Source organism: Balearica regulorum, chromosome 3 (assembly GCF_011004875.1).
Source record: "Balearica regulorum gibbericeps isolate bBalReg1 chromosome 3, bBalReg1.pri, whole genome shotgun sequence".
Taxonomy (NCBI): domain Eukaryota; kingdom Metazoa; phylum Chordata; class Aves; order Gruiformes; family Gruidae; genus Balearica; species Balearica regulorum.
The window spans coordinates 15,956,234-15,981,721 of NC_046186.1; the positions used below are offsets into that span (position 1 = coordinate 15,956,234).

Sequence of the window (25,488 nt, forward strand, 5' to 3'; positions counted from 1 at the left end):
TCGTAACACTACTTCACACTGGCAGGGCTATATCTCCTGGCAGAATGGTTAGTCCCACATAAAATTCAAGACAGAGCAAGAAGCTTATATTAAAAAGAGAAGTTTACTTTTCAAAAGATATCAAAATGAAAAATAAACCTGAAGTCTTCAGATCTAGAACAAGATTGTTCACTTGCAGAAAAACCTAAGGTACAGGTTTTCAAAGATGACGTTGTCCTTTAAGCTTTTACCACGTGAGGGCAGTATTTAGCCATGTGTGATAGTCATCCTTTCATTTCGTTTTCTGGCATAACGTGACAAAAGTCACAAGATAGAGCACAAGATACTCTTTCCTGCAGATATGTTGTTATGTGAAAGTAATTAATCCGAAATTAATTAGCAGGAACCTGTTGCTGCATGGAAGAAACAGATTGAGAACCTGAATGGGCAGAGAAAAAAAATTTGGTTGTGATGCCAGCAGGGAAACTTGGGAAGACTTATTCTAAAATAAGTCTGTACAAGGGGACGGAGTGTACATTCAGCAAATTCACCAATGATACTAAGCTGGGAGGAGTGGCTGACACACTGGAAGGGTGCACTGCCATTCAGCAGGATCTGGACAGGCCGGAGAGCTGGGCAGAAAGGAACCATATGAAATTCAATAAGAGCAAGTGTAAGGTCCTGCACCTAGGGAAGAACAACCCCAGGCACCAGTACAGGTGAGGGGCTGACCTGCTGGGAAGCTGCACTGCAGAGAAGGACCTGGGAGTCCTGATGGACAACAAGCTCTCCATGACCAGCAGTGTGCCCTGTGGCCAAGGCGGCCAATGGTATCCTGGGGTGCACTGTGAAGAGCGTGGCCAGCAGGTCGAGGGAGGTTATCCTCCACCTCTACTCTGCCCTGGTGAGGCCACATCTGGAATCTTGTGTCCAGTTCTGGGCTGCCCAGTTCAAGAAAGACAGACAGTTACTGGAGGGAGTCCTGCAGAGGGTTACAAGGATGATAAGGGGACTCGAGCATCTTTTGTATGAGGAAAGGCTGAGGGAGCTGGGTCTGTTTAGCCTGAAGGGAAGACTGAGAGAGGATCTCATCAATATTTATAAATATCTAAAGGGTGGATATAAAGGGGAAGGGGCCAGACTCTTCTCAGTGGTGCCCAGTGACAGGACAAGGGTCAACGGGCACAAACTGGAACACAGGCAGTTCCATCTGCATGTGAGGAAAAACAACTTCACTCTGCGGGTGACCGAGCACTGGAACAGGCTGCCCAGAGAGGTTGTGGAGTCTCCTTCTCTGGAGATACTCAAAACCCTCCCGGACGCAATCCTGGGCAACCAGGTCTAGGTGACCCTGCTTTAGCAGGGGGTTGGACTAGATGATCTCCAGAGGTCCCTTCCAACCCCTGCCATTCTGTGAATCTGTGAATCTGTAAAATAGAGGTATAGCATGTTTCTAGCCATAGCGAAGATTAACTGTCTTGCTTAAACAAGTCAGTGACACAGAATACAGTTTGTGACAGAAAACAATTAACACAAGTCATGATAATAATGGTGCAGTGAGGACAGTGAGGACATTTGGAGCCAGTTGTCAAAGTCTAGTGCTCCATCCCAAGGTGAACTGCAACATAGGAATTATCCTATGAGTGATTAATTATAGATCTTTCTTAACTCCCTTCACAAAACCTGTTGGTGAGATTGATGCAAACTGACACATTCTTTAAGAACTTGGATTCAGAATGTAGTCTGTACTTCTATTGAATGAATGAACTGTAAATATAATGAAAAACTTCCAGATAATAATCTGAACTGTAACAAAGCTATGGCTGAAAACATGTAAACAAGTGGGGTTTTTTTCTGAAAATTAACATAGAAAAAATGTTATGTTCAGAAAGGACTTGGAAGGGAATAGTAATTTCTATTCATACAGGAAATTACGCTCATGATATCATTTGTTCAATGCTTCTATTATACCCAAGGAATATAGCATTTAGGGTTGTTAAACAACAAATCCATACGAATACCTAACACTGAAGGTCTTGTCAGAGCAGACAGGTTATTTTTCACCAACTGTTGTTTGGGTGATTCTTTGCCATTATAAACTGCTGAGCTCAATGCTGCTGTTGAAGGGATGTGATCTATGGCTGCAGCTGGCAAGAAGAAAACAAAGTTTTACATTAAACATTTCTAGGTCAAGATCCCCAGCTGATATAATAACCTAATCACTTGATCATTTACTTTAATAGAGCCATCGGGATCTGATAGAGTGAATGCAATGCTGAATAAAACAAACCCATTTCTGATCTCATACCAGATTATTGCCATCTGACTCCCAATTAAGTGCCTGGTTAAAAATCCAATTTTGCAGTGAAATATTTATGTCAGATTCTGTAGCTTCTTTGCAGGTGGACCCTAGCTCTTACATGGAGCTTACTCAAGAACCAGCTAAGAGAATGAGTGAGGTTGTTTAAACTATACTAAAGATCTCCTAAGCCTCCATTCCAATTTGACATCCCCTTTCCAAGCTTCTTTTTAACTATGCTGCATTAAAAAGAGAGATTTTCTCAAGCCTAATATTCTTGTAATTAATGTAGCTTTTTTATATATGTAACCTCGGATCCAAAAAAAAAAAAAAAAAATAACCACCAACAGCTATGCTTCAGTTCTCCTGTGTGAATCTCTGTAACAGTCACGAGACACTAAAGAGCGGTTTTCTTTATGAAGAAGCTCAGAGAGATCACTCTAGCCTCTGTCATCCACCACCTTTCATTTATGTGAAGCTAATGGAAAAGTAAATGTTTCAGAAAGAATTTTTAACACAAAAATGTTACTGATACTTATTAGTTTTGGTTTTTTTAATATTAAAGTCACTTTTCTCAGCAGAAGAAAAAACTCAGAAGCTTTTAAGCTGATGGCCATGTAAAAGGATTCTGGGCGTGACATAAAATAGACTGGATCAGAAGGAAAAGCTGAAATGACGCTGGTTCATATAACATTCGTCATCTGTGACCAGACAAGCAACAGCGGGAGGAATGTAGTACCTATTCTCTGCAACTTTTAAAATAACGGCTTTTAAAAAATTTTGTTTTGTCCTAGCTCTAAGCAAGCTGCAGAACACCTATTTTATTATTTGCTAACCTTTTATACATAAACCTGAGGGGAAAAAATGGACAGCAAGAAGCCTTCAATGTATGATGGCTTTCCTTATCTGTAATATATCTCTAAATCTATTCAACTTGTTTTATTTTATGTGGCAGTGTGCTTATTTCTTTGCCTTTCCATTCACACAAGTACACATAAATATGCATGCACAGAAGGGTAAGAGTAGGTGAAAACCCAGCACATTTTCCTTCTAAGTGGTACCTGTTTGCTGAGTCCCAGCTGGAGCACTTGGGTTTGCTGCTGGGAGCGGCTCGCTGGAGGTGCTTCCCAAGAGGCCCGAACTTTCTGGCAGTTGGAACAATGCGCTTGAGCAGGAGCTGGATGACGACTGTCGGCCTCTGAACTCTTAACAAAAAAGAAACTTCTTATCCCCTGACAACAGCAGCATTTGCTTTTTCTCTGCATATTTGTTTTGATAATTTCACACATGAATTACTTAGAGGTTACAGCACTTGGAAGGGAGGAACCGATATCTTCAGACATGCCATCCTCATATTAGGTCTGCCAATTGCTTTTTACAGCTACTCTAGTAACCACCTAGCTTTCAAGAGTCTTTCTTTCAACTGGTCTGTCTTAGGTTTTACACAGACGCCAGTCCTTGTGATAGCTAAGCTTGGATGATGAAAACCAGAGCTCGAGGAAGACAGCTTCATTATCTTACCTGCCCCTTTCCAGCAGATTACAGATCCTTTGGTCAGAGCTCCCTGTGCATTCCTGACCAGATAATACTTTAAGTGTTTCTGTTTCTTGGGCTGAGTGGTCAGTTTAAGATTAATGTGATTTGAGAATTCTGTAAAGTAGCAGAAACCCTTCTTGCCACAGCCAACACAATTCCCAGAGAAGCCTGATAAAATAAACAATACATATAATCCAATGAGATAGGTGGGTCACTATTAATAACATCCAAACATGACTCTTTCCTGGAGAAAAGCTGTATTTATTTTTTTTTCACAGAGTGAGCTTTTTATTAACATTTTCCTCAAAAAAAATATTACATATAGTCCACTGCATTGCACTTTGGCTATCAGACTGAAAAAACCAGAGCCCCACATTTACAGAACAAATAAAATAGGCCATATTTTTTCAGTTTCTCCCACCAGAAGATCACAATTCCTATTTATTACCTACCTGTGAAACATTAAACCAAGAAGTTTCTGATTGAAGAGTACTGAATCACGTGCTTAACTCCAACCCAATTCAACACCACAGAAAGTACATGCTTCACTTCTGTTCCAGCTTTCATTGAAATTAAACAGGCAATTAAGTCTCAAAAAATAAAGTATATTTAATTTATTATATGTAATTAGATCTAAGTATATTTAAGCACCAAGTTCCTACTACAGATGCTTTTTTTAGAGAGGAAAAAATACTAAAGCCTTCCTGGGCTATTAATTTAAAGTTGCTTTCTCAAATTATGGCTGGACTGTGTTAGCACTTCACAGCAGTTTAAACTATTTATGATTATGGAAACAAAGTGTCTGCAACATAATAGATACGACAGAGACATAGCCTTTGCACGTAAAGAACCTTACTTATTGTACTCAGGCTCGATGGGGCATTTTCAGGGACACTGCCGTTTCCTCTTGTTCTGAGATACACCGTTTCAATCTCAAAGAGGGGCTCATGATGGTGATGTCATTATCATCATAAATAATGGGCATTCCTTGCACAGCTGACTATCTGCCTTTTGATTCTTAAATAATATTTTTGTCCATTTTCCAAAGTATTTTCTAAGAAATTTTTATCTTGCATAAGACCAATGCAACTGTCTGAAAATACTTGTTATCTCCAAAGAAATCCTATAGTGTGCAATTAGAAGATAATCTTCCCCATGGAAACTTTCTCTCTCTTCCCTACATATTACCTGAAGTATGGAGTTTTCCTTTATTTTAATCGTATCTAATGAACATTTTTATGTGTCGTCTCGGGAATTGAAAGGGAAAGGGTGTGTGTTCAGTGAACTGGAAGATTGCAAGAATAAAGGAAATATATTCCACACAACATAAGGACAATAACATTGGAAAGAAGTGACTGGAGTAAAGGATCAATAATATGGTAGATAAAATTAAGAGCCATTTATGAAAATTATTTCAATCACATATTTCAAGCAAATTAAGTTTTCAAATTAACAGTCAATACCTTTTTCCTTCTGTAAAATACAGGCACTGAAATATAATGTTTTGTAAACACCTGTTGCTTGGTTTACAACCAGAGCACTTTCATTAGTTTTCAAATGGCTCAGAAGAATTTATTAAAAACCTAAGTTCATGTGGAAATTGGTCTGGTATCTATGGGAACAAGTGGCTAACAACTATTGAAAGCTGCCTATTATCTCTCTGATCCTGGTCGGTAGGATGATAAATGTCATTATGACTCATAAAATTAGGACAAGTCATGACTCTGCAGAATCCTCTGTGTTATATCAGTCAGCACAAAAGCATCTGTCTAACATCACAGAGCCTTCAGTAGCTGCAATAAAAGCAACAACAAAAGGAAACAAAATTAGAACGGATGTGGCAAAAGCTGTAGAGTTTGCATGCATTTTATGCAGATTAAGAAATCATGAAAAATGCCTCTGCTAGTAAATGCAAACTTCCCATACATTTGGCAGCACACTGAGCATGACCAGCAGCACTGCCATTTTTGCCTGGTTGCCACTTACAAGCCCTTACGTGTTTTCAAACAAACACAAACACGAGGGGACTATTTCCAGAAGTAAAATAGAAGTACCTGTACACTTTTTAGGTTGTATTATGTTGCTGGGAGTGTCCAGCAACTTGCCAAAGCCACCGGTAGAAATATTTCTTCAACAGAAGTTGGACAGTGGACATAAAATCTCTCCATGTGGACTTTAGATGAGTCATTATTGGTAACTTTTGTAAATCATCATCTGCCTAAACCAGATTTAGCAATAACTTCTACCTGAAGTAACCTTTTTGCCCTAATCACCTATTTTTAACTCTGTGAGGTCTACTGGAAAATTAGTTTACACCAGGTATAGAATACAGGTGAGGCCTAGTAAGGATTAAGCAGATCTTTCACTTGTTTTGAAAAGTTCTTGGAGAACATTTTAGAAGTTTATTTTTTAATTTTCCTTTCAAGTCAAACTATCATCTTTCACCTCAAGCTTCCCCAGTTCCTCTGAGTCAGACTAAGAGGCCTTTCTTGCAAGCTCCTGCCAACACTGTTTTTCATCCCATTCATTCTGACCGACACTCTCTTTGATGATAGCCATTGCTTCATTAAAACAGCTCAGCCCTGACATCACAGATAGAACATACCATGATCTTAGAATTCCAATGCAATAAAATGCTGTTCCATCATTACTCATTGCAGGGCTCTGCCAACTTTGCTCATACCACTGTGCAACATGGAGAACCCAAACATTTCATCGTCCTCCTTTCTCTGAATGCCCTGTTCACGTGCCATGGCCCGAGGCAGCAGCTGACAGAGGGGACAGCTTGTTTCATAAACAAGCTGCATTAAATATTCTTCCATACATTATAGAGAGGACAAAGGTCAGGGGAGTTGGGGCAGCCATAAGGTGACTCAATATATCTATGTCGTGGGATTGATTTCACAAGAGAATTAGAAATCAATGCCTGGAGTTTAGGGGCTAAAAGCTTTTCACCTTTAGGTCACCAGTTCATATCCAACTCAGTTCAGTAGTGACTTAAGGTTGTTACCCTCTGCAGATTGTTTAATCAAAAGGTGTTTGATTGTAGCTGGTATTTTATCATATGCAGTTGCTTGCATTTGCTCACATCACAATGAACAACTGTCCATAATTTAAAAAGCTCTTCCACAGTAGGGTCCTTGTGGTCAGAAGAAGGACCTTGGACTAAAAGGGTATGAAGCCTGATGTACCTTCTCTCTGGGGAAATGGTTCCTTTGGATCAACAGTGAGCTTGTGCTACGGATAAAGAGATGTCTTCAGGATGGAAAGCTAATATTTCATAATATAATCTTTCATAATCTGATCTTTCATAAACTGGCAGAAAAATGTCTTCCTGTTTCTCTTTTAAATTAATAACAGGCTTTTAATTAATGTTAATATTTTCATGGAAAGTTGGCAGCTTGCTTAAACAACGAATGATTATATTTTCAACTTTTCAGCAAAAGTATTTCTTTTCAGTTCTAGTCATAAGCAAAAGCACACAAACACTGACAATTCTTCACATTTTTCCCATCTGCTCAGTACCATTCAATTTGAAGATTGAAGTCTTAAATTTAAAAAATAAACGAAATCAGTATGTTCAAACTGGAGAGCTCCATTGTATGGAAACTCACCACTATTACAAAAGCCCAATAGAAAATTGCAGATTTTAACAGAAGCAGCCACAGTATTTTATACTACAGTGTTTTCATCTTACACACAGCTTACAATGCAAGCAAACTAATCTTTTCCTCTGTCATTCTGACCTCAGGGACCCACTGAAAAAAAAAAAAAAAAAAAAAGGATTTCTTATTCCCTGCTACGAAAATGGGCAGCTGTTTGGTCTTTTGGGAAGGAAAATGATGGGTGAATAGCTGCTTTGTTTATCATGAGAGACTCTCCTTAAGAGTGAGAACTGGGAAAAAAAAACTAAAGAGAAAAAAACCTTTGGGAGTGGTACATGTTAGCTGCTTTTATTAGGAAACAATAAATATTGCACTATCACAGAAGAGCTTCCTCCATCTAAGCATTCCTTCAGGTCGCATAAAACCCAAGAAACAGCTTCCTAAAGGCAAAAAAGCTGAATCTGTTTTTCAAAGTAGTTAAACCTGTGATCTAACTTGATTAAGAGAATCATATGAGGTACATGCTCAGACACAGAGAACTTTTTGCTTGCCAAAAATGTAGTCTTTTCCAGGAAATGGGTTTTTTCCCTGTGGAATAATATATAAGTTGCAAAAAACAAAGAAACAAAACAACCTCTAGCAGAAATGACCTCCAAATCACAAGCACATATGCCTTGATGGTGGGACTACTTATTAGCATAATCAATAAATTGGCACATGCCCCAGAGGCATATCAACAGCCTCTAATGGGAACAAGACCATAAGTCAAAAGCCGGCCCGGAAACTACTGAGACATTTCCTGTTTTCTTCTGGAATTTTTGTACGCCCCACAGGCATCTTCACAAACATGCAGGCAGATCATGAGAAACCAGGAAACTATTGGGTAATTCATTGGTGCCTTTTCCCTTAAAATAAATTGGTTTGGAAAAAATCTACAGTACTGAGTAACAGCTGCCTTGCAAATACACACAGTATATGAAGAGAAAAAGGATGAAATTAAGGCAAAACAATGTGGTTGAAGGGTTACAGTCGATGTGCCTTTACCATCAATAAGCCTTATCAGAAGTGTAGGATATACTCTGACTCATGATGACAGCTCATTTCAATTCAAATTGAATCCAATTCAATTTCCCTCTAAACTCAGACAGGCTTGACAGGATCACTTTCCATGTTGTTTCAAAAGCCCAACATGTTTGAAGGGGAACAGCCTAAACTCAGACTACCAAAAATAAGCCTTCTATCCTGTCTTTAAAAGCAAGACAATAAAAAGAGCTTCCCTTCTTCACATGAAATGTTTTCAGCTTAAATCTATCACAAGACAAAGGTCACTGTGTTATACTAATAGAGAGTTTAAAGCAAGTATGGTTCTGTCTTTTATCTCACTATGTGTCTGAAACTGTGAGGCTACTCATGTCTGCTTCTAATTTTACTTACCCTGATTTGACTTGCATCAGTGTATGAAAACCAGAATCAAACAATCATTTCTATCTACAGTATGATCCATTGTACAAATAGTATGCTATGCTCATCTCAATAAGCTATACCATGTTTTTTTGTTAGATTAAGGACCAGGAATTATTTCCAGCTTCCAGATGAAGACTTTGGATCTTAAAGGATGTAATTTCTTTTATATTTAGGCTTGTTATAGAATACATACAAGTCATCCTACAGAATTACCAAAATTTTTTGCAAAAGAGTGTGATTCACTGGTGTTTAACAACAGCCGAAAATAAGCGTTTAAATGGTTTCAGGAAACTAAAATGTATTAAATAAGCAAGTTGAGGATGCAAGTAGCATAAAAACCTCCCAGTTATGTTCCTGTTGCCTTTTTCTGTTCTTGTTTAGCATGCAATTAACAAATACACTACTTCCTCTCTGCTAACAGCCTAAGGAGCTTAAGTTGTTAATAGTGCTAGCACTGAATGACTTGAGTGGTATAACATTCCTGTCTTTATCTTTAAAATGACAACACGTGGGTGATTTACAACCCTCTTAATTATTTTACAATCACTGGTCAAATGTGCTGTGACCAATCCAACTCTGCAAGATCACATGAGGAAAGAAATTACTGTACATAGAATTACATTATGCACCTTCACACTACACTGTCATCCCAAATGCCTTGAAGAGTTGCTCAAACTGAGATAAGAACTGAGTTCACGTCATATCCCACAGTGTTTGTGAAAGAAAACTGTTAAAAGACGTGACAAATATTTCCTTTTTACTATTTAAAGTTCAGACTGGTACATAGATATACGATGCACTATTTTTTGGTTAACTAAGAAAATAATACATAAGAACCTGAGAGTGCCTGACTGAAAAAAAAAAGAGTTCTCCCTCTGATTATATACCACTTTTCCCAATATAAAAACTATTCCATTTTAATAATATTAATAATCAGTTCATTTGTTCACTTGATTGCAGACCTTCCCTATTTGGGTTGATTTGGATGAGGCTAATGGCCATCAGAAAGGTTATAATAAAAATAGATAGAAGAACCTAGTTTTATATCAGAAGTTAGACATTTAAATAGATGAAAAGCAAGAAATGGCAGTATCCTACAAACAGTATCATTCAAACACACAGTATTACCTGATTACACATATAGGAAAAATTTCAACTTATGAGAATCCGTATTTATTTATATTGTGATAATAGCAAAAAGTCATATGTTAGGATCCAGAACCCATGCTATTGTTCAAACACAGTGGAGAATATTATCCCTATCTCAAAGAGATAAATCAAAAAGGTCATAAATTTTTGTAGTCCAAACTATCATCAAACTGTTTACATGTATATAGTAGCCTGAAAGTTCCACTTGACAGACCTACAGTCTGTCCATGTCAGTATTTGGAAAGCTAAAACAGAGACAGGCAGCAGTTCAACTTGTCCAGTTACCAGATGTGCAGTTCCAGCAACTAGGACATAAACTGATCAGACAACAACTTTAGCCTTGGACTAATGGATAGAAGGTGATGAAGCATTTCTAATAAACTGCCTCACTCTGTATCTTTCCAAAGCAAACATAGCCAGCTCTGAGTTGTTATCTTGTTATGCACCATCAGTGAGCATTACTGTAGACGGGAACGGAAATAAGATCTGCTGAACTCACTCTGCAAAAAAAGGTTAGCTATTTATTGTAGTCCACAGAAGAATCCACTTACTGCAATCACAGACACTTACCCAACAGGGCATTTCGCCCGTTGTCATCTGGCAAGAATCTTTTATCCACAGCACACACTAAAAGATGATCAGGTAAATTTGGTGATTTTGCACCAACAAGTAAAAACCCTGATGGTACCTCAATATGTTCATTGGAAATTGAAACCAATCTCAAATCTTTACCAGCCTGGCAGAAACCTAGAAAAAAATCAATTCAATGTATTTTAAGTTGACAAGATTTTTTTGTTTAATATCACAATTGTTTTCATTAAAGGACTTCCTATGTTTTTAATGAAAAACAAAGTTGTATCCTATGAGAACAAGGGCAAACTAAGAGATAATTTTCATCCCTGCCTTTTGGTCTGACATAAACAGATGCTACCAGTACAATAAACAAAAAAAATTCTGAAAACATATGGTGAAGTTTCTCTTGATGATGTTTTGCAACCTACATATTCATGGGACTGTTTACTAACATCATCGTAACTTAGGTCAGACATTCAAAAATGGAGATAATAGTTCTCAGTATCTGGTGAATTTCACTGGGTTTTCAAATATTTTTTACAGCAGCATTGAATGAAGTACACTTGAAATAGAAAAGAGCTATGATAAAGCCATAAGAATTACCATATTCATTTTAGAAAATGCTGTGCCTGCAAACTCAATCTTTTAAAGGGCAAGTTGCCTAAAAAAGCAGTTCTGTCCTCATGCCAGGCATTCCAAAGCAAATGCTTATCTGACACACTGGGTATAAGTATAAGATCAACCAAAAGCAATCCAGCTTTATCTGGCAGGTAACGAACACTGACATTTTTAGAATTTCTATATCATATAGATTGTCTCATTCTGATGAATTATAGGGGAAATAGCCCCAATCCTACCCTTTTCAGTAGGGAAAATGCCTTCTGACAGCATGTTCAGTGCATTTCTTACCATCAGTAGTGCAACATCCTTCTGGGGGAGGCTTCATCTGGTAAGAAACAGGAGGACTGCTTGATTCTGAGCCTTCTTCCTCCTCCTCTTCTTCTTCTTCCTCATTATCTGCTCTGCTGCCTGCTACAAATTATCATAGCATAAATGACTTTTAGACAACAGAAAACACTGGCAACAAACCAATGAATGAACACAGTGACCCAGTTACAGAAAGTATTATAGCAAACTGGATTCTTTCCTCTTGACAATGACTTTACTGCTGCCAACTCTTAAGATACTTGTTGTTTCCTTAAAGCTCCAACTTCCAGTCATGCTTACAATAGAATGTCTTTCATCAAAAAGAGCTCCTGTGCAAAAAAAATGTTCAAAAGCATGACCTAACTGCACCCAAAAAAGTAAAAAAAACAACCAAACAAAAAAACCAACAAACAAACCCAAACAAACTGAAGGACAAATCAAAAGAACCCTCAATTTACTATTTTTTTAAATCTCATTATTTTTTAAGCTAACCTCCTAATTTTTAGAGGCCTAACTCCTGGTGCTTGAACTCTTGCTGATCACAACAGTGTAACTGTATCCTTTGTTTATAATATTAACAGTCAATATAAACCCAAAGTCATTACTTCTTAGCACTTTAGAATGTCCTGGCTACAGTCCAAGTACAGATTTTATTAATTAGGTATTGACCATGTCCTTGATGTTGTACAGGAAACTGAAGAAACGGTTCCTCCTCAAAACTAGGTTGACCACAGATGATGCCAGGATAAGAACACCTAATTCTCAGGCCGTCTGTCTCCTGCCAGAATCCAGAGCTCTGAGCAAAGCACTGCCGCTCCCTGCACAATGTCAAGGAAAGGCAGGTCTCTGCCTGTCACGGCAGCCTATGCAGGGACTCTGCTAGTCTAGCAGGCAATACTGAATGCTGGAGAGAAGAATACACAATGTAGGCTTCATTATTTAGAGGGCTTTAGGTAGGTGTTTCTTCTTCAGAGTCTTTGCTGTAAACCACTTTTCTGGTGTGCTGGCTACCTAATTCAGCATTTTTATCTGATAGCTTGCTTGTTAAAAGAATTCACCTGCATATTATTGGTGTATGTTTCAGACTTTCAACTAGAGACTGCTTCTTTCCTTCTGTCCACCCATAGGACAATAATTTTTTCATGCATAATGCAACAGCTGCAGCAAAACTTACTGAGCAGTAACTCCATTCCTTCTTATGGCTTAGCCACACTCATGGCAAGCAGAGGAGTGCACCTAAATGGTAAATGGGAAGAACGCTTCTACAGACAGGACTAAGGAAAATTTCAGACCAGATCCAGCCTTACATACAACAGAGATAAGGCACCAGTACTAAGTGAACCCAGTGGGGCTTTTGTCTTAGGCTTCTACCTTCTTGGCTTCTGCAGGGACATGCCTGCAGCAAACACAAAGAGCTTTCACTGGCAAAATTGGGTGAAGGGCTGCAAGTGCTTGAGAGTCAGCAAGAAGCCAAATAGTTGTTTGGACCTGGGCAAGTAAAGTAGCAGTTAGGCTCCTACATTATTCTGTTGATCCAGCTTTCAGTCTTGAAACAGAAAGACAATGAAGCACACTGCAGTCATCCTCCAAGCTCAGTGTCAACAGGACATACTCTCTTTGCTTTAAGTGACTTTGGATCAGGCACTCAGAATCTCATAGGATATTCATCAAGGATTTTTGTTTTCCTATGACTCTCCTCGGAATATCTTTTTATTTTATTGACAAATTATTGTAGAATCAACTCAACAAATACTACAGGATAAATGAGAATTAGGGAGGAAGCTGAAGAAAGTAAATCTGGAGTTTGAAGATTTTTTGTCTAAAGGATATTAAGGTTTACACCCCAATCTAGATAAGGATTTGAAGGGTATGTTTACTTTTAAGTATCTAAACATCAAGCTTCAGTCCTGGTGCACACAGATAAGGACAGAACATTAAACACAAATGTTTTAAGGGTGTAGTGTTAAGGGTATTTTTTCAGACAAAAATGCTGAAAGTGAACAAAGGGAAAAGTGAAGTTCTCTGTCTTTGCTATTTAACTCGGGGGTATGTTATGTGTTATGACTTAACCTTGACTAACATCCAAATGCGATGCAAAGGAGGTGAGTCTAGCTCTCCTCTCTTTCCTCACGAAGTTCCTTCTTTCCTCTGTGCCAGCTCTGACACTTACTGGAGCCTGTGCTGAGCCATCCCAGCTTGCTAACCCAGCAGAAAACTAACTAAGCAAACAAAAGCAGCCACGATTTTTTTACTGGGTTTATATATTAAATTAGCTCAGTGGAAGATCTCAAAAATGCCAAAATTGATTAAAAGGGAGAAAATGGGAACATATGGCTAGGAGGAGTGGAGGGAGCGGGATATGGGATTTTCCCCTTTAGGCAGTGGTAAACTGTTAGGTTTGTTCAGCCGTAACAGGTAATTTCACATTTAAAAAAAAAAGAGATAGAGACAATAAATGGAACTGGAGACTAAGGAATAGGAGAGCTACAGCACTTTTAGGTCAAAAATGAATAGAGTACAAGAGCAAATATGTATCTATAATACACAAGAATGAGCTGCTGTCACCTGTAAAGGGCCTCATTAGGTTTTCTGCTGCTTGTTTTAAAAAAGATATACAGTTTCTGCTTCCATTTTCCTTTTAAACCAGGGCCCCTTCAAAGAACTCTATGTTTGCATGCGTCTGTTCCACATCTTTTCTTAAACAATCCCAAAAGAACACACAAGCAAGCACTCAAAACCAGAGACAAGATGATGGCAAAAGCGGACTCACAACCATAGTTCTTCTGTTGTATGTTACAGAACTAGGCAGCCAGCTGATGTAACTTGATACAGCACCATTAAACAAGCAACATACTGTGAAGATTTTGTCCATTTTTTAATGAATTTAAATTTATTCATAGATATCATAAACACCATTGTTTGCTTTAAAGAATTCTTCTCAGTTCTCACAAAGGATTTATTAGACCTTTATGCTTATACAGTTGTGATTAAGACATTTCACTTGGAAAATTCTTTTCTCCTTAATCTAAATATAAGTTCTGTGACTATTTTAATATACATATAATTCTTTCTCAGTGGGACTATTCATTGGGCTGATATTATCCACAAACTGATTGCAACATCAGGGCTTAAATCAACAGCCACAAAATATATTGTATCCATGAACAGACAGCGTCCCTTAACTGCAGATCAAGGAAGGAACCAGTTAACCACAGACACAAGTTCACTGCAAAGTTGATGTGGTGCTGCTGTCAGAGCTGAATACCACACCACCCAGTGAACAACCTCACTGCAGTGGAGCCAACTGCCACACTGCTGCTCCGCATTCCTTTGCCACGCGCTTCCCATCCTTTTCCCACTGAAGTCCCAGCGATATCGGTGGTATAGGACTCAGATGCTAACAGAAAAATAACACTTGTCATTAACTTTTGAAATCGGCTTCATACCTCTTTGACATAAACATAATACACAGGGCTAAAAGATGGCACCCAAATGCATCTAAGAGCACAAGCAAAAAATGGAATAATTTTTGTATGTGAGAAATAAGATGTGGTTAGATAATCAAAATTGTGAATGTGATTGTGATTCAAATGGGATTTGGATTTCAGAAGTGAAGAATTAAAGAGCCTTACTGATTTGCACATACTGACTTCTAATAACTGGCAATCCAGTCCACAGTTTATATGGTAATAACTAGGCAAACAGAGATACGCAAGAAATCTAAACCTGTTAGAGCCAAATAACCTTGCCTTCTATTCTAAAGAGCTTTTAATGCACATTCCTAGAAAGTTCCGGAACATCCAGACCATTTATTGTCATTTGCAGATAAGTTCTGCAATTACAAAGGCTAAGAAAATTAAGAAAACTTTAGAAGACCCTCATTAGAAATGTACAAGCAGTGCAAACTGTAGTCTTTTTGATAAAATGAAAAATCTAGCAAGACATTTGTTTAAATAATGACAATGGTTTTGGACTCTTTTAAGCACTGCATGAATTTGCCAGGTCTAGAGAAGAGAGGAAACACGTCAATAATAAAAGGCAGGAAAAAAATCCCAGAATGAAAAATATTATTGTTATTGGAGCCAAGGAGATGTGACATTATGTCTAAACCAACTTAGGTGAACATGGTACTTTTAATTTATATAGCTGCAATAATTTTATAGGCAAATATAATTGTATAAATGACTATAAAGGCATACATTTATAATACGTACGGGGTTTTCAAATCTAGAATGTGTAGACTGGTAAACCATACTCACTGGAAAATCTGTGTTTGCAAGTTCATAGCAAAAAATGTAACATCTAGGCTAGAAGGGACCAACACATTCATTTAACTTGTCTCCATGCACCCTACAGTCTCTTTTGCGCAAATAAATTCTTTTTGGGCATAAATTATCATGGCAGATATGTAATGATATTAGGCTAGTGTCAGAGGCTAGGTACTTTTTTTTCAGGTTTAGATGGTCACTTTTGTATCAAAAGGAGACAGAAAAATGTTTTTAAACAAAAAATATAAATCTAAAAATAATGACAAGTTACAACAGGTAATTGATAAAGCTTTAAAAAAATCCAATTGTTTTTTTCTTCAACTGGCTATATCCTCAATTATATATACAAGCTCTCTTGCAATTTTGATATTTTAACATCAAAAATGTTAAAAATCCGTAATCTCAGCCTTATTTACCAGTGGCTCGTATTGTTGCCATATGCTACTTTGAACATCTATAACCTCTTATCAATCTACAAAATGGAAAGCCAAAACACTTGGGTTGTATTGACCCACTGCACTACCTTGTCTAAATTATTTATATCATGTCTCCCTCACCACAGGAAAACACTTACTGTACTGAGGACCAAGAGGCAGCTATGACCAAGGATAGCCCCAGTCTATCATCATGTCAGAAGGCCAGGGCCAAGTAAAGATAACAAAGAAAGGGGAGGACAGGGGCTTATAAAAGACCCCAAGGAAGGCTCTCCGCTTCAGGTGCCTCCTGGCCCTCAGAGTGCAGGGATTCATGTAGCTAGAAGTGGAAATCTCAATTTTATGATGAGGCTGGAGTACATGTCACCAGCTTGCAGGCCTCTCCCACCTGAGGAACAACCTAGGAAAAACTCTGAAGTTTCATGAAAGGAATGTTCTCTGCCAGGCTGTTGTGAGACTTAATGAATTACAGTTCAATTCTTTTTCCATTAACTGCAAAGAAAACAGAATCAACCCCTCAAGGTTTAGCCAGTTCATTGACAGCCTTGAAAGAAAGAAGTTACAGAAGTGTGAAACTGCACTTTCGTCCCTGAACAATGCATCTGCTCCTGTAGCATCTTTCCCAATTGATGTCATAATCCATTTTGTGACATGGGTTTGATAGAAGAATCATTATGTGTAGGGAATAAGCAGCATATCTTTTTAAACAATGAAGATATATTCATTATTATGTTCTATATTAGGAAAAAAAAAAAAAGAAGAAGAAACGACTAATGATGTGTGAGCTGTAAGCAGATTTACCTTTTCAAGAAATGTTTTCTCAGCTGTTACCATGAGGTAATAGTAAAGAGTTTAATCTGGGCAAAACACTTTTATCTACTACTACTTCTTGGGCTGACTATTTTTTTCTGTTACTGTGGATTAACCATTATGCATTTTTCATTACATCTATATCTAAGCCACATTTAACAAAGTATGACAGGGGAAGTAGACCTGGACCAAAGAAATTAAACACCACCCAGAGGGCAGAAATGGCTAAATAATGAAATTATTAAACACAACCTTGCACCAACATGCCGGTGTTCTGCACACACCAGTAACTCACTGAAAACAACGAGACAACTACACATAACAGTATACCAAAACACCAAATTGTATCATGAGTTTGCTTATCAGATCTATACAGTTCATTTAAACTATACTACTTTCAATTAAAAAAAAAAAAAAAAGACTGAGCAAATGAAACTTGGAAAGCAGACCTCTAAACACACACAAAAATTCAGTGAGAAATCCCATATGTTAAATACCAATTTGTGCAAGGTTTATGAGAGAACACATCCTAAATTTTTACCTTTGCAACCACAGAATAACTAAAAATATGCCCAAAGTGATTATAAACCTTCTTAAAAGCTAAAAATATTTCTGTTGTATTTATTCATAATGAAAATCAGTCTTAGCATATATCTTTTATAAATCTATCATGTGTTTACCATCATTTACTGTATAACTGTCAGCAGTGTATGATAAATTATAGGACAACAGATTTAAGTTCCAAAACTCCAAAGATTCCTAGTACTTCAATTTATGTATATTGATAAATCTGAGCAAGCAAGTGGCTCAATTTTACCAAAATAAAAGACAACATAGTCTATATTTTTAATCCAATTCTAATATATATATAGATTTGTAGATCATAAAAAAATTCAAAGAAAAACTTTAAATACTTTTGGTTTTCTGTATTCCGATTTGAAATGTGTGTGCTGAGCCTTGGGAGAGCAAACAGCTGAATTGTCTTTGAGCAGAAATATAAATTCCACTATTTCCTACCTTCCAGTGATGACAGTTGCTGTTCAGCTTCCAAATACAATTGAGAAAAGATTGGTCTGGGAACTAAGTTGTTTGAGCGGAGAGAGGCCTCAATAGAATTGTGCAACACTTCTTCAAACCGTGTTGTCTTGAGCTGACCAGCGTAAGAATTTCCCATCTTCTCCAAAAAAAAAGAGACAAGAAGAAAAGAAAAAAAAGATGTTTCAATTTTAGCACTCAGAACTCGATCACTGCATGTTGATGTCAGATTACAACATTTCTCATGAAAGAAAGAAGCTTCATTGTCCACAAAGAAAGGCAAAGGAAAAGAACACTGACTGCAGCAGTCGCTGAGCAGATCCTGCTGGTAAATTACAGGAAGTTATCTGAAAGTAACAGCTTTCTGTAATTCAGCAGCACGGCAGAAAGCTTTGACACCTTGTTGAAGATGTGGCTAGAAATCTGATTCAAGTAATTCCTTGGTTTATATAGCAATTGAGGAGATGCATTTTCAATAGTCAGCAATCTCATCTGTTAAACAGCTGTTCTGGTTTACATAATTTGAACAGAATAAACTTTAAAGCATCTAGGGAATAGCACAGTTTTGCGTATCTACCTTTACATGGCTCATCATGGCTGAAAACCCATGGCTAAAGCAGTTCAACATATCTTTTAGAGGTGCCATTTCATTAATAATGTAGTGTTGCTGTAACTCAGATATTATGAAATATAATGGCTTCTCCTTCTTACCTTAAGCAGTATTTTTCCCTGTAAACATGTTTGGGTTTTTTTTTTTTTTAGAATAAGACATTATTGATTATCTATTTGATTTTGTATTTGATTATTAGGACTCCATTGTTAGTGAAACCGCATAATTTACTCATTCTGTCACTGAGGAGTCAGTCTATTTCAGCTGAATATCCCACGTACTTAACTGCCGCCTGCTTTCCACTGTGAACACAATGAACTGGTATAACCAAAAGCCATGTCAGCTTTCTTTTCCTATTACAAAGTAGCTCTTGCCCTGGGCCCCATGTCTTTTCCCTCCTCAAGTAACTGTGAATAGAAAGCATGAAATGCTTCCTGTTTGTGGCAGTAATTCCTAAACACTGAACAGCCCCTCCTCAGCACTGGGAACTGCTTGGGAAATGAGCCTGTTGGGAAGCATCCTGTAGGAATCAGTCAAGCAAAAGGAAAACTACTGTGAAACTGCATACTGCTCTTGATGGAAAAGGGGGTTTGAAAGGAACAAGATAAAAAGTTGATGACTTTGATATCTTTTTATGTCTTTGTAAAGCATATTTTATATATAAAATCATATTTTTATATACTTGTTTGTATCATGTTAATATTATATATATAATGCAGTTAATACTATATTGATGCTATACATAACATTAATAGAAGCACAGTAAGAATTAAAAAACAATGCAGGCAGCATTTAAGTACATAATCTAGATTAAAAGCAGGCACTACTGAAAAAATATTCACATATATACACAAAATCAATCAGAAAAACTGAAGCGGTGAGTAGTACTGATGCATCCATTTGGGGAAGGGTAAATGCAAAGCCTGTTAGCGATGTTCAGTGCTAATATAGAAGTGAGGATGCATCTTCTCTTCCACCACAGAAAGCAGATAAAAACTCCCTTTCCTCATTGATAGGAACTGTCTGGCTCCTCTTCTTCCAAGTACTGCTACAAATGCAGCTGAAGACAATGAGGAAAGCCTGACATCAGTATTGTACTCAAAAAGCTTTGTCAGATGTGTATGCAGGAAACCCAAGGTCAAGCTCTGAAATGAATTATACTAATGCTGTTTCTACACAATAGCACTAGAAGCTGTTTCATTCTAGTTCTAATCCATCTTTCAACCATTATAAGATTGTCAGGTATCTTGATAATTATTTATTTTTGTTACATTTATTTTGTTACATTTTGTTACATTTATGTTTAATGTAACAAGGACAAATAATTACCAAGATACCTGACAGATACCTATTTAATTCTTTGTTCATTACATTCCTTCCCATATTATGAACTAACATTTTTTCTTCTTAGGTTGGAGGCATTTGCAGGCTCAAGGACCCATCTCTGCATTTTCAGGGGCAGGTACAATATGGTTCTACGTGACTATTCATCACAATTTTGAAAGTCCAGACTAAAGAGAAATAAAACTGCATGAACATGCTCTCAACATGTTAACATCCAAAATTACACCTTCAGGCATGGAACAGCATTCAGCTATCATCCATTCCACGCACTTTCTTACATAGACTGCTTTATTTAAATACAGAGCCAAACCACAAAAAATTCATATAACATCCAAGAGAGTTTTTGCACTTAAAAAAAAAAATCACTGATACAGCACAAAGGGAACATCCAGAAGTTCGACTGCAGTGGCAGAGGCTTGTCTTACAAAGGGCTGGATTTTACCTGGTCTCAACTGTTCTCAACATGACCATGCAAAGTAGACTGGTCTAGCTGATTTTCAAACTTATTTACTTCTTGTAAAGCTTCATTAAAGCACATGAAAAATGGGAAGTTTTTCAATTCATCCGGATTAGACAAAACATTCTGAGACAACTCAAAAGCATTTTCAGATGAATAGGCAGGCAGACTGCTTTATGCAATGAAGGCTTATGTGCTCTACTGATCGCTACCTGGATCTAATTGTGATGAATGAGAAAACCCTGTAATATTTCTGTTTATAAACTCTATTCCATAGACACAATCAGCTACTATTCTGCACCGTTTATTAGGAACAGAAATAGATATACCATTTACAGGGATTTAACTTAGTTGCTCAGGGTTTGTAGAGCCCACTAGTGGGCAAAACAGAAACCCTGTATTTAACCCTAGGATGCCAGAAACCAGCATCTTATTGATAGGATGTTACAGAGAAGGAATCAGTTAAGATTAAGTTATTTGTGCAAGAGGCGGGTCTTGGAATCTTTTACAACATAAGCATATTTGGGGTTTTTTTATCCATTGGGGTGCTAATTTAATTATGCTAATGGATTTGTAAAATGAAACCAAAATATGCTTTCTGGATTTGCACACCTGGCAAGCTCTAACGTACCTGTGGGATCTTACAATCACAGAGCGAAACACAATCATAAATCCAGGAACATACTTTGGAAGATGTGATAAGTATTTTATAGTCATTTTCATCATCAAACACACACCACCGGAACCAGAAAATGGGCACTGCAGAAGCTTTCTTGCCAGCATCAACCTTTGTCATTCAGAGTCTCAGTGACTCTCAGTGGCAGGAGGAGAAATTACTTCTACGAAGCACGCAAGGGAGAAGCTGTTTCTCACTAACTCTACAATGGTTGTCATCCCCTTTTTTCTTTAAAGCTGCTCAGACTGTGGTACCTGAATTGTAAATTGCTGACTCCGTGGCACCAGGAAGCAAAGGCTTTGAGTCCTATTTTCCTGCTTCAATGAACTCAGCGTTCCCAGCCCAGATTTATGTCTCTCTTGGATACAAGTGGGTGGCACAGGCTAAACTTTCAAACGCTTGTGAAATTCCAAGCCATGAACATAGACAGTGACCAGATCTATTAAAAAAAACCAACCCCAACAACAAAAAAAACCACACAGTGAAAAAGAAGGATAGCCCTCAACTCCAACTACTGATAAATCAAAGGGCACCTCCCTATCGCACTGCCAGTTTCCATGGAAAGCATGCAGAGAAAAACACTTGCCAATACAAAGGGGAGACAAAAGGGAAAGGCCTAGGCCTGGAAGAGCTGCTTAAAACCATGACAAAAAGAAGAAAACCACTCTGAGGAACTTGTGAGCCTAAGAAACAATACAGATACAAATGAAGCTGGTCAGGCCAATGTCTTAGAAACGCAGGGCTAATGCTGCTAAAGAAGAGAGATGCCAAGTCCAGGCATTTGAAAATGAGAGAAGAAGAGTGTTAGTCACTGAAGAGAACAGCCCTCAAATTCCAAACAAGGAACTGTGAGGATTCCTGTGGTAAACAGAGGTTATGTGACTAGGAAAAACAGGGATTTTCTGTCGCATATAGAGTCAACTTGAAGTTCAACAGCAGTTGAAAAAGTCGGGTTTTGAAGAAAACCTGCACTATCCTGCTATGACCCTGTACTCCAGCTGCTCTGGTTTAGGAAGGGAGTTCCCTCTCAGCCACGAGGGCAGTACCTACCATGAGAGCCCTGACACTGACTGGTCACAATATAACACAGAGCCACTGCCAGCAGCAGGACAACATGCAGTCCCATCACCTGGATCTTGGAGGGATTTCTTTTGCACAGTGGAACAAAGACAATAACACACTCGTGACTTTTTTGGTGCAGTTGTCTGTGATAAAGATCAGTGAGGAGTATTAAGATTTTGTGAAGACTGAAGCTCCAGCACAGCAATTCTGGACAATAATTATCCTATACCTAGGACAGACTGGATATCCTAAGGAAAACTATGAACTTCAGAGCATGGTAATTAATCTAGGGCTTGTGATGACTCCCATTGAAATAGACTGATAAAGAAAGACTGCTTTCAGCAGAAACTAAGTAAAGTAAAGAATATATGTGGGCTGTGTTAAGGCTTGAAAAAATAGTCACAGCATCTAAGTGGGAAATTAGGAATACACAGTCAATTACTAACAAATTAAATCTTAGATATGACTTACAAATTATTACAGGAGGAAAAATTTCATACTAAGCTGTAAATTTTTGCATTCTAAAATATAATTGACATTAATGCTTTAATATATTAATCCTTCCAGTAAAACAGTATAGCAATGCATACATTTTCCCACTTGAAGCAGCCAGCTTTCATACTTTTGAAATGGCCTAACAGAGTAATTTCTATTGTGTCATTTCTAAGAGGAGAATGATAAGATGTTTCCAAGCTCACTGTTATTCCAAAATAATTTGTTATCGCTATGGCAAGAGGCAGTTAGTTCACCACTTGCATAAAATGAAGGGTTTTGTTTGGATAAACTATGGATTTGGGTATCCAAAAGGTTATCTCTTAAAATTTGCATGGGAGGAGAAAGCATTCTTTACGACAGGTTAGCAATTTGTTCACAGATCAGCACCGGAAAAGTTGTTAGTGTGATCCTTTTAATGTGATCCTTTTGCTCTTTGAACATAAGTCCATCCAGCAACATCCAAAATCCATCAATATTTCTAAAGTTTGGTAAAGTCTCTAATAATTACTGAAAACCTGTGTTAAAAACAACAATCTGATTAAGAAGAAGGAAATCCTAGGGCAGGGACTTGTATGTAAATATAACTATAAGAAGAAAAGTAAATTTGGACACAGCCCAAAACTGATTCTCTTCAATGGTAGTGATGCAGACTGTAAGATCTTCCTCATGGATTCAGTTCAGTCACAAGACTGTGTAATCTTGTTTTACTCTTTTATTTCCACAAAGCTATCTGTATTTATAGACAGTGCTTTCTTTAGCTTTGGATTTGGAAGAATAAATTATTTTCAATCTTCTGTATTAACATTTGTTTTGTGTAAAAGTGATACCGTGTGGTAAATCTGTTCCCACAGGTTATATGGAATTCTTGATTCAGGAGAACTAAGAGAGACTCTTACTGATATTCGCCCTCCCACCAGACTCAGCATAGTATTGTAGCTTATGTCTTTATCACTAGCCTCCAAACAAGGTTACTCTATCCAAAATTCCTTTTGGGAATGGTCACTGGCCCATCATAACTTCTGAAGCATGCCCAGGAATTGCTGCAGAGAGTGAGTGCTAGCACCAGAGCCATGCCAAGACATTGCAACAGAAAATTTATTTCTGGCACACAGGAATTTTTCCTGCAACTGTTTAATTTTCTAATACAGCCATAGTTCATATGGGCAAAGACAAACTTATTCTTTCAGAAGGAAATTTGGTTGTTCATGCACCACAAAATTATCTCTTTTAGAAGTAATGTACCAAGTTTTTTATTTGTTGGTACAAAGCCACCTACAGCCATAGTAAATAGGTGGACTATTGCCAATTTCTGCAAAAAATATTAGTTTCTGCAAGTTAAATCTGTTTCCTCAGAATATTCTGCGAGGATGACTTGGCAGTAAGAGAGAGGAAAAAAGGGCTCAGAAGACTGATGTTTGTGATATACGGGAGTGTGGGAAACATTTAAATACATTTCCTTATTAGAGATCACTTCCAGACCAATGTTTTACTATTCCTACGGGTGTCATCAAAATCTTCAAAAAGGGTTCGATTTTCTGCTGTTAGTCTTACTCAGAAAGAGAAATTTTGCAGCTTCGAAAGTTACTGAGAAATGAAATTATGATACTCTGCTGAGCTCAACTCCATAGTACTAACAAGATTAAAAGCAGTAGTCACTTATGGACCTGCTGATTGAAATCCACTTCTTCAGTGAAGTACTTTATTCCACAGTAATAAAGCTGTCAGATCATTTAAAAGTCTCTATTCATTCTGTGTTTCATATATGAATAAAGTTATGGCAATTCAGTAGACCCCACTCAGCCATTACATTTTAAAGGCAACATAAAAGCTTTAACTTAAACCACAGTTACCTTTGCCAGAAGTTCCAGCTCCTTTTCTGTTACCAGATCTTAGAACTCATATATCCCCTGTGGAACTCTATTAGAAATGTTATCTACAGACCAGACCAGATTAAACTTAATAGTTTCCTAATAATGCCACATTGGAAAGTAGTTCATGATTAAACACAGACACTCTGATTAAGGTTGATGACAGGTCACAGAGAACATAATCCTACCATCTTTATCCAGCCAAGAACAATTTTGCTACTGTTTCCATAAAGAGACTATACTGCAAGAAGACTACTCAGATCTCTCTACCGCTTTTTTCTTTTGTGTTTGCTTTTAATTTTCATCTGACATCTTCTTTTGACTTTGAAGATCAAGCTGACTACAGACACAAGATTTCTCCTGCATGAACAGTGAGATGATTTCCTCTGCTGACTTGTGTTTCCAAGCAACAGGATGTTGGAACGAGAGCACAGATCGAAAAGTGCCAAGATTTCAAGTGCACTGGGAAGAGCGGGAAGTGGGAAGACATCACTGGGTTTTTCCGCAACTTTATATCCCAAGCAAAATTGCTTCTATTAATCACTGAAATCAGTTCTCTCACTCACTTCAGAAGCAAATAATAGTGAGATGTCTTTATTCTCAGGAGATTGCTGCAGAGATTAATATGGACACCTTTGCAATGAAATCAAATATATGCAATTTTCCGCACCTACTGAAAAATCAAGCCCATTTGTTAACTGCCCTCTGTGCCCTTGGGAAAAGATCATATAGATTCATATCAAAAGGGTTAAAAACAGACTTGGACAAATCAAAGTCAAACCACCTCAATAAAAACACTATTAAAAAGCTGTTGCTTTCTTTTTTCCTTCAGACAGATAATAAATCAAATTATTTAATGGATTATTCTTAATATGAAATTATTTCACATCCATTTTG

General features: G+C 37.6%; 1 protein-coding gene across 3 annotated transcripts in view; it reads right to left on the bottom strand.

Annotated features, from left to right (window-relative positions):
- GREB1 (growth regulating estrogen receptor binding 1) overlaps positions 1-25,488 on the bottom strand; it is a 108,044-nt gene that overhangs the window by 44,034 nt on the left and 38,522 nt on the right. For 2 of the 3 annotated variants that reach the window (XM_075750609.1, XM_075750610.1), the window contains exons 2-7: positions 18,062-18,218; positions 11,515-11,637; positions 10,603-10,779; positions 3,800-3,982; positions 3,340-3,483; positions 2,001-2,126 (exon numbers count right to left, since the gene is read on the bottom strand). In XM_075750609.1, coding sequence (XP_075606724.1) covers positions 2,001-2,126; positions 3,340-3,483; positions 3,800-3,982; positions 10,603-10,779; positions 11,515-11,637; positions 18,062-18,218 — 910 coding nt within the window. Of the gene's footprint in view, positions 1-2,000; positions 2,127-3,339; positions 3,484-3,799; positions 3,983-10,602; positions 10,780-11,514; positions 11,638-18,061; positions 18,219-21,420; positions 21,602-25,488 lie in introns of those variants that run through there. The other variant, XM_075750611.1, reaches the window with a different exon arrangement.